The sequence below is a fragment of the Notolepis coatsorum genome (genome assembly GCF_963971535.1).
Source record: "Notolepis coatsorum genome assembly, chromosome: 4".
NCBI lineage: Eukaryota > Metazoa > Chordata > Actinopteri > Aulopiformes > Paralepididae > Notolepis > Notolepis coatsorum.
In genome coordinates, this window is record NC_140168.1 from 42,681,901 (window position 1) to 42,692,304 (window position 10,404).

General features: G+C 41.1%; 1 protein-coding gene across 1 annotated transcript in view; it reads left to right on the top strand.

Annotated features, from left to right (window-relative positions):
* The window catches only part of celf3a (cugbp, Elav-like family member 3a), a gene marked incomplete at its 5' end in the record, with an annotated part of 58,588 nt that extends 48,721 nt beyond the window's left edge, over positions 1-9,867 (top strand). Inside the window, 3 exons of the mRNA XM_084312818.1 lie at positions 6,210-6,353; positions 7,231-7,363; positions 9,604-9,867. Coding sequence (XP_084168944.1) covers positions 6,210-6,353; positions 7,231-7,358 — 272 coding nt within the window. The 3' untranslated portion in view covers positions 7,359-7,363; positions 9,604-9,867. The remainder of the gene's footprint in view (positions 1-6,209; positions 6,354-7,230; positions 7,364-9,603) is intronic.
* Positions 9,868-10,404: the final 537 nt, after the last annotated feature.

The following is a 10,404-nucleotide window of genomic DNA, read 5'->3' on the forward strand; positions in this document are numbered from 1 at the left end:
CCATGCTTCAGATGTTGATCCTATTAGTATTCATACAAATCTCTTTCAGATACAGCATTTGCATACCAACATATCGCATACTGAAACTTGCATGCAAATAGTAGCCTATGTAGCATAGAGAATTCAGAAGCACATGGTGTACTTTTCTGTGATTGACGGTTTACCTGACATCTGATTTGCCCTGATAGGACAAGCCCATCTGGTACACCAAGCATTTTAAAACACTAAACACTCTACCAGGCATTTAGGGTTACCAAATGCCTGGATGGCCATTAGCATGCAAACTTGGGAAAACGGATACAGCTTACAAGAGCAGAAATTTAAAAAAGAAAATAAATGCTTGGAGCTAAAACAGGCAGCTAAAGTTATTTCTTATCTTAAAAGTAATGTTTAGCATAACTATTTATTTATTCAACCTATAGGCAGGTCAATTAAGAACAAATTCTTATTCACAATGACGGCCTGGCGAGAGGACAAAATGGTCTCTCGAAGGGTAACAGGGAAAGGGGACAAAATTAAAAGCAAATAAAATAGAAGAGACAGACGATACATACATCATAGAGGTAAGGGGAATAATTAAAACACATCAAACAAACAACCAAATAAAATTACAAGGCATGTAATACATGAAGCAGAACAGAAAATGTACAGTTAAAAGGCTGGATGACAGTTGCAGATGTGTGTAAACAACTCCGCAATAGAATCCTTAAAGGTAGTGAGTAGTAAGTCTTTAGGCTTTTAGCTTGTAGCGACTGGAAGAACCGCCTCTGGTTTTTTGATGATATCCAGGAACTCGCAATTAAAAGTGAACAGTTTCCAGTCTAGTGAAACACAAACTAAAAACAAATACAATTACCTTAAAAATACCCTTGTCTGGTCGTGGTTAAATTCATTCTGAAGACCTACTGGTATCTTAGCTTTTCTCAGTACAATACCAATGCAAATCAAAGTCTTTGCACATTGGGTCCGTGTACGTTTTGATAGTTCGTTTTTCGTTTCAAACGGAAAAACGAAAAAATACGGAAATACGAGGTTTTTCCTATTTCCGTTTGAAACCAAAATCGAAAAAACGGGGAAAAACAGAAATAGTAAGCTGTTTTTCGTATTTTGGTGTCAGAATCAAATGAAATATAGCCTGTGTGGTCCGTGTACAACCTCGATTCTTGAATGGATCAATAAGCTGTGACATAGTCGACAAATCATATTGATTTGCAGTAGGCAGGCTTTTTATTTGATCAACAGAAAAATAACAGACTTTGTTAACTGTGTAACTACAGTACATGTACATGTAGACACTACAGTAAAGTGTGGAAAAACATATCTAATCTAAAACTATACTTACAGAAACTGACCAGCAGGTGTCGCACTGTCAATTATTATTATATGCCACATAATTATGGCATCACTCACCCAAATGTGCTTTATTTTTCCTCAGAAATTTCATAATATAGGCTATTTGGTCTAAAGACTGAGTTTCCACTGTGCTGTATGCCTTTGGAAGATATACTCTCCCAATTCTAGGGAGATGTCTCATGTCTTTATTCTCCCTAGTATATACTCCAGTGTATAGTAATGGACAAAAAACACTCCCATTATGTCATCCAAGTGAAGAGAATACATTCAAATTTGAACAATTTATTGAACATTGCACATACTCTCAATGGCAAAAACGCCATAACAATAACATGAATTTAAACTGTGATACTGTGAATAATGTATATTTCAGTGAATACTGTGATACTGTGAACAATGTATATTTCAGTAGATAGTAAATTATAACACTACCTTAGGCATACTGCACCTTATGTGACACTGTGAATTTTGTGAATATATTTTTCAGTTAGTTAGATAGTAAATTATATTGACCTATTTGTTTACACTGCTTGTGTTGTTTTTACTACCTGTTGGCTATGTGTCTAATCTGCCAAGACTCATTTTCCAGTCAACATTGTCAAAGCAGATTGTTTTTTTATCGCTTCATTTCAGTTTGATAGCATTTTGAAAATCACTCGTTTTTGCGGAAAAAACAACACATTCTATGATAATAGTCTTTTACTGGAATATTCTAGAACGTTGTCATTTGTCGGCCTATTTATGAATCGTTTTCAAATAAACCCTAGATAATCGATAGTATATGTGTGCGCACGCACGCTCGTGCCGCGCGCTGATAATCGCTGCTCTTATTTCCTGATGGCTTTTACAGTGGGGCGACAGTGGCTCAGGAGGTAGAGCAGTCGTCTGGCAATCTGGAGCTTCCCGGTTCGATTCCCGCTCCTCCTGGGCAGCGTGTCGATGTGTCCTTGAGCAAGACACTTAACCCCTAATTGCTCCCGATGAGCAGGTTGGCACCTTGCATGGTTGCCTCCACCGTTGGTGTGTGAATGTGTGAGTGAATGGGTAAAATGTGAGTAACAAATTGTAAAGCGCTTTGGATAAAAGCGATATATAAAAAAGCAGCCATTTACCATTTACAGTCAAAATAGCCATATCACATATAGGGGAAACGCTTATATATCCGTGAAAACAAGTCTGATTATCCTAAGACTGATAACATAGATTCCTTACCTGAGATCAGATGGTATCCAAATGGTTTATTCCAATTTCCGATCGCCATTCGAAAAAATAGCTCATTTGATTGATCCATCGTGTATACAGTAAAACACATATTCGCCGCTCCACCAAGGCTCCAGAATGAACTCTGATAGACCCCGGTTACATCAGTGAGAAGTAAAATGTCGAGTCAGAAATCCTTTCTCTCATTCACTTTCATTGAGTCCAATCCAAAAGGGTGATACCATCTGGGAGACGATAGGGGGCGCTTTTTTCACATCTGAGCGCCTGGAGTGACTGGATCTCCAACGGTAGGCTCGCTTGATGCAATATGATTTCAGATCGCTAATAATAAAAAAAAAAAAAAAAAAAAAAAAACAGTATTCTCGTGATGGGCATTCAACCCGCGGGGGGTAAACCCGAGAAAAGCCGTGAGTGGCATTCAAAGTGTTAAAGAGGGTGGCAAAGCTGCTCATTTTCAACGACAAACAAAACAAACAAAACAACAATGCAGGGATGGAACCTTCCTGGACAGGCTGATTTAATGCCTTATTGTATCCCTGAAAACATTGACCATGTCCTCCATCCCTGTCAGCTCAAACATCCTGTTCCGGAAGGTTCCATCCCTACATTTAGGGCAATACGGCGTGTTCGCCGTCCATTTGGCCATGCAGACCCGGCACCCAACAAGGCTTCGGCAGCATGGTGCCACGACGGGGTTCACCATCACATCTGCAAGATAAAAAAAAAAGTATTAGAACAATTTTAGATCATATGATTATTATATTAGTAGGCTATGTAATAATAATGGTAATAATAACAATTCTATGACTAAAGTCAGTAGGTATTTCCATTTGAATATGAGGATAACCCCTTAAACTCAGATTTCCCCATGCATTTCCCTTGTATCCCCTATGTATCTCCAGTTTTATAAACCACTTGTTCCATATTGTAGGACAATGTCACATGCATAGTGTATCTGCTGGTTGCAGTTTCATTTAAGCCACATCACAGTAAAATATTCAAAGCCAAGATGCCATTGTTTTATGGCTGCAGCTTTACACCAAACATGGCTTTAAACAAAGCTTGTCAGAGCATTGTGCGTTTGTAATGATGAACCCACTAATGGGACTGGCCAATTTGAAGAGGGTAATGCAATTATTACTTCAATTTAACACTGCCAATTGTGTTAGTATGAACAACCAGCCAAGCTGGTAGCAACGCCGAGAGCTGGGCTCGAACCCAGTATCTCCTGCGTTAGTGGCGAGCGCCTTGCCCACTGCGCCACTTAGCCGCCCTGGAAGCTGATAGACAACTGTCATGATCCTGTCGTCCCTGCTCCTCTTTTTTTTCTTTTGAGTGCGTGCATGAAAACTGTTAATTTATTAGTTCCTTTTTTCACCACGCTGTTGTAGAACACACAAGCATGTAGTTTCATGTACTTCAGAATATGGTTCTTTTGACTTGTCAATAAATATGCCAGTGGGCTTCCATTGATTTTACCTCATTTGTGCGTTTGGGGTGTTTTTAATGTACAATAGCCTACGTGCATTTTTGTAGTCCAGCTCCAGTACTTCCTGGCAGAAGCTCACACTTTGGTTTCCTGTCTAACACTATTGGATGACGTGATTAATCATGTCATCCAAAAGTATTTGACAGGAAATCATTGTATGAGCTTCTGCCAGGAAGTACTGGAGTTGGGGACTACAGTTATGCACGTCTATCATTGTAAATTCACAAGAAATTACTGGCAACTATTTTGCATTACTTTGCATTTGCATTTTTTTACTTTTACTTTTTACTTTTACTTTCTATTGAGGACCTCGTAAAGTTCAAAGTCAATTATGTTCTGCAGCCATATCTGGTTAATTTATGTAAATTCATGTTATTGTTATGGCGTTTTTGCCATTGAAAGTATGTGCAATGTTGAATAAATTGTTCAAATTTGAATGTATTCTCTTCACTTGGATGACATAATGGGAGTGTTTTTTGTCCATTACTATACACTGGAGTATAAACTAGGGAGAATAAAGACATGAGACATCTCCCTAGAATTGGGAGAGTATCTTCCAAAGGCATACAGCACAGTGGAAACTCAGTCTTTAGACCAAATAGCCTACATTATGAAATTTCTGAGGAAAAATAAAGCACATTTGGGTGAGTGATGCCATAATTATGTGGCATATAATAATAGACAGTGCGACACCTGCTGGTCAGTTTCTGTAAGTATAGTTTTAGATTAGATATGTTTTTCCACTCTTTACTGTAGTGTCTGTCTACATGTATTTACACAGTTAACAAAGTCTGTTATTTTTCTGTTGATCAAATAAAAAGCCTGCCTACTGCAAATCAATATGATTTGTCGACTATATCACGGCTTATTGATCCATTCAAGAATCGAGGTTGTACACGGACCACACAGGCTATATTTCCATATTAGGCTATTACTTCACATAAAATATAATGTCTAAATGAAATGCACAAAACAAAGAATGTATGTATCATAACGTTACCCTGGTATATATCTGTATGCATGTATTTATTCATAACGTTATACATATTCGTTAACGTTAGATCGTGCATGGCTTTTACATTGAAAAATGTACTTCACGTGGTTCCGTTCTCCATTCTTCACATCAAAAACGAAAAACGAACTATCAAAACGTACACGGCCCATTATTTATTTTTTTCATTTGATTCTGACACCAAAATACGAAAAACAGCTCTGTATTTCTGTTTTTCCCTGTTTTTTCGATTTTGGTTTCAAACGGAAATAGGAAAAACCTTGTATTTCCGTATTTTCCCGTATTTCCGTTTGAAACGAAAAACGAAATCAAAATGTACACGGACCACATTGCCATTCCATGTGTACCACCACCGCAACATTACGATTCCCACAGAGCTGATAAACCTCTAACCTCCCCCCTCCCCCCATGCCCTCTCTGTCTTGTCTGGTTGTATCTGTCTGCCTCTTCTCTCCTCCCTGCTCTCTCCTCTCCTCCCTGCTCTCTCCTCTCCTCCCTGCTCTCTCCACCTCTCCTCCTTGCTCTCTCCACCTCTCCTCTCCTCTCTGCTCTCTCCACCTCTCCTCTCTGCTCTCTCCACCTCTCCTTTCCTCCCTGCTCTCTCCTCCCTGCTCTCTCCACCTCTCCCCCTTGTTCTCTCCACCTCCCCTCTTCTCTCCTCCTTGCTCTCTCCATTTCTCCTTGCTCTCCACCTCTCCTCTCCCCCCTGCTCTCTCCACCTCTCCTCTTCTCTCCTCCTTGCTCTCTCCACCTCTCCTCCTTGCTCTCTCCACCTCTCTCCTCCCCTCTCTTCTCCTCCCCTCTCCTTGCTCCCTCCACCTCTCCTCTCCTCCCTGCTCTCCACCTCTCCTCTCTGCTCTCTCCACCTCTCATCTCCTCCCCTCTCCTCTCCACCTCTCCTCTCCTCTCTCCACCTCTCCTCTCCTCTCTCTCCACCTCTCCTTGCTTTCCACCTCTCCTCTCCTCCCTGCTCTCTCCACCTCTCCTTGCTCTCCACCTCTCCTCTCCTCCCTGCTCTCTCCACCTCTCCTCCACCTCCCTTCTCCTCCCCTCTCCTTGCTCTCTCCACCTCTCATCTCCTCCCCTCTCCACCTCTCCTCTCCTCCTCTCTCCCTGCTCTCTCCTCTCCTCCAGGTCCAGAGGGCTGTAACATCTTCATCTACCACCTGCCCCAGGAGTTCACAGACTCTGAGATGCTGCAGATGTTTATGCCCTTCGGGAATGTCATCTCTGCCAAGGTCTTTGTCGACCGTGCCACCAACCAGAGCAAGTGCTTCGGTGAGTGATTATGGTTATGGAAAATTGTGATGTTGGTCATGGTTAGGAATGTTGGCCTGTTTCAATTCCATTGTTTGTTTTTTTGTGATATTGGATGCAGGAATAACTATATATATATATAATTTTTTTTTTAATATATATATATATATATATATATATATATATATATATATATATACAGTAATGCACTATCAAATACTGTCTTTTTTTTTTTTTTTTTGTCTTTTTCCCCCTCCATTTTCCTCCGATTTTCTCCCATCCCAATGTTAGTCGTATGCCAATTCCCAGTCCCTTCCTGGTCGCTGCGCACTTACCCCCTACAGTCAGATCATCTGGGAGAGTGGAGGCTACCACGTGCTTCCTCCGACACACGTCCAGCCAATCACCGCTTCTTTTCACCTGGCAGCGCGGATTCTCATTGAGAGGGCGTAGCGTGTGGGAGGACCACACTATCCCCCTCACGTCCAATCCGCGCTTAGCAGGCGCCCCGACCGAACTGTAGGAGTCGCTGTTTACAACGACCCGGACCCACCCCGCCAGCTTCTCCCACCCTCTGATACAGCCAATTGTATCAGTGCAGACGGCCAGCCAAGCTGGTGACAACCCCGGAGCTGTGAGCTGGATTCGAACAGGCAAATCCAGCTCAGCTCCGGGGCTGGTGACGAACGCAATCTCCGCTCGGCCACCTAACCGCCCCATCAAATACTGTCTTAAAGGTGCACCAATATCTATACTGTCCTCATCTCAAGTGATCTTAGTTAGGTTAGCGCATCTTTGAGGATTTTTTCCCCCAAGGAATGCTGAAATGCCATATTTCCCTTCATATACCCACAAGAGTCTTGTATAAAATGTTCACCCGTTGTTATTTTGCTCACAGGTTTTGTGAGCTTCGACAACCCGTCAAGCGCCCAGACAGCCATCCAGGCCATGAATGGCTTTCAGATTGGCATGAAGAGACTGAAGGTGCAGCTGAAGAGGCCCAAGGATGCCAACAGACCCTACTAAAGGAGGTGAGAGAAGTGATGGCGTGAAAGAGAAAGAGGGAGACATGGCCGGGGGGCGGGCTGGGGTTGATTGACAATGGGAAGTGTGTGTGTGTGTGTGAAAGGCGGCCTGTTAAGTGATGGACTCTGGGGCTCAGCATTTAAATGAGTGTCTGTCTTTCAGCTGGAACTAAACATGTCAATAACCCTAGATCAGCCAGAGAGAGGCGGCAGACAATGTTCTAGAAGCAGCGGTAGTAGTTTAAAATACAATACATAAGAAAATCAGATGATTAGGCTATTCATGTTTAAATGTGGACTCTCCCGCTGCTGTGGTTAAAGGGTAGTGAAAAAGTGTAAATTATTCTACAATAGATTTTTTTTACACAATTGCTGTTTTATTGAAAACTAGTGTTCTGTGGTAGGGTTGAAGACAGCTACTGTTTTGTCATTAATTTTTATTTTACTTTTCATTTATTGTTTTTGTGCTGTGTCATGTGTCATTTTCCTGAAAATACATCACACCACTCTCAAGACTGCCCCGTCCATACATATATCGTGGAGACTGCATCGCTATGGCTACGGTTGCCTAGCAACCGCTAAAACCTCCCCCTTCCTCTCACTGAGTTGTAAGTTAATTGGCCTGTGTTGGTTGCTGTGGCGATATTGCCTGTGATGGTTGCCATTAGCAATTTTATTTTGGGCCGTTGCCTTGATTCACCATGCTCAACTGCATGGCGAGTTACTGTGGCAACCATGAACTGTGTTTGGTGCGTTGTGAGTTTCCTCTTATTATTTTGTCCTGGTTTTTATCCTTGCAAACACTGATCAATAACTGTCACTTTACCTCAGATTTTTGTAAGCAACTGATTATCATGACATGCTATTATTTATTTTTTATTTTTTAAATATAAATGTTGCATTGCCAAGAGCACTATTAGCCTGCTGGTAATTTCTACTCTTATCAAAATATGGATCAATTGTAATTTTTGCCTCAGGACTTTGTTTTTGATTAGTTTTGTTTTTGGTTGTTTGTCATGATTATCATTCTTACATAATTATACCCTATGTTTAGTTGGTTGGTGTGGTAGTTTCGGTGAGTGCGTTTTTTTTTGTTTGGTTGTAATTGAACTCCAAGTGACTTTGTGCCTGAACTTTGTTTGGTTTTTCGTGAGCTTGAATATGTACTGAATGTGTCCCTGTAAATGGTTGACAAGATAGTATAATATTGTGTGTGTGTGTGTGTGTGTGTGTGTGTGTGTGTGTGTGTGTGTGTGTGTGTGTGTGTGTGTGTGTGTGTGTGTGTGTGTGTGTGTGTGTGTGTGTGTGTGTGTGTGTGTGTGTGTGTGTGTGTGTGTGTGTGTGTGTGTGTGTGTGTGTGTGTGTGTGTGTGTGTGTGTGTGTGTGTGTGTGTGTGTGTGTGTGTGTGTGTGTGTGTGTGTGTGTGTGTGTGTGTGTTTGAGCGAGCAAGTGAATGGGTGAGAGATTTAGTGCACTTGTTCTCATGTATGTGGTGGTGTGTGTTCTGTGTTGAGTAGAGCTGGGAAAAGTACTTGTGTGTATGTGATTTTGACTGTGTGTGTGTTGTGCCAAGCGAGCCTTTTTCGAGAAGGTTTTGGGTCAAACTGTATGGTCATTGTGACACGTGCTGCTGCCTGAGGAACAACACTCCTCTGTAGGAATTCTGGGTAATACAAATTTCAAATTTCAAAAGATATAGTATATAAAAGAAAAAGACATGATTCCTCATGCTAAAAATATATAACAAGTCTTGTACAACCATTTACATGAAAGAAATATTAAATTTGTTTGATAAGTTCAATTTCCTCACACACAATGGTTTGGTCAAAGGAAATTATCATTACATTTTTAATAAATTAATTCATGTAGATCAAAATACAAAAGGTTCATTCAAGGAATTAAGTGTTACTTGAATGACATTTACATTCCCACCAGAATTCCTACTGTGCATGTTCTGAATCTATTTGCCTGCCAAAACAAGAAGAGAAACCATTTGGATAAGGACGGACGACGTGCACACAAAGCGCAGCAGTATGGCCGTCACTGTTTGAGTTGCATGGTCACCACTAGGGTATTGCTTGTATAGCTGAATATTGAAATAGTCCATGAGATGATCAGTGCAAGCAGTGTGTATCGCAACTCTGAAACCCACTTCCAAAGACTCTTTTGGACTAAATATTACGTGTCGTTGACTGCTGTTTTGGTTAAAAAATAGTCTGTATTTCTCTCTCCTTTTTCTTCTCCAGGGGTGAGGAGGAAAAAATAAAACGTATGAGTTCAATCAAGAAACCACTTGGGATGTCCCAGCCTTTTGGTTGTTTGACCAACCGTATAGCACAGGAGCAACAGTTCACCAAAACAATATAACCTGTATGTGCTTCAAAACAACAATATCAACACCCAATATTGACAACAATAGCGACAACGATATCGGCAAAAATTTATGGGCGACGACGGCAGAAGCGGCAGCAGCAGCACTGAGGTGGTGGCGGGTGCTCCAGAGAGTTCAAATCATTCCACAGCTGGATTCAGTTATATATGTACATACTCTTATTGTCAAGCTACAAGATCTACAAGAAAAAGAAAAAAAAGCATATCACTGATGTTATTCTGCTGAACAGGGTTTTAATGTATAGTGTGATTTTGTGGTCCATGAAGTAAGAAGGGGGGAGACCAGACTTACGAGGAAAGAGAGGGGGGAAACGGAGGCTTCACAGAGAAAAGAAAAAAATACTATTCTGTATGATTACCATTGGTAAAAAAAAAATCATTATGTAGAGTTAGTTTTATTATTTAAAAGTAAATTAATGACATGGGGGGGGGGGGGGGGGTGATTGAACTGGAAGAGAAATGCATTTCCTCTCACTGTGTACATACCTTGGTTCTCAGTGGAGTAAAAAGGGTTAAAACTTCATAAGTTATTTTCTGCTGCCACTACCTTTAGCGTTGACATTGTGGGGTGGGGGGTACAGGGGAGGGCGGGTTGGAATTTTTCTATCTTGATTTTTTACATTTTAATTTATTTGTTAAATCAATTCGAGGAGAGG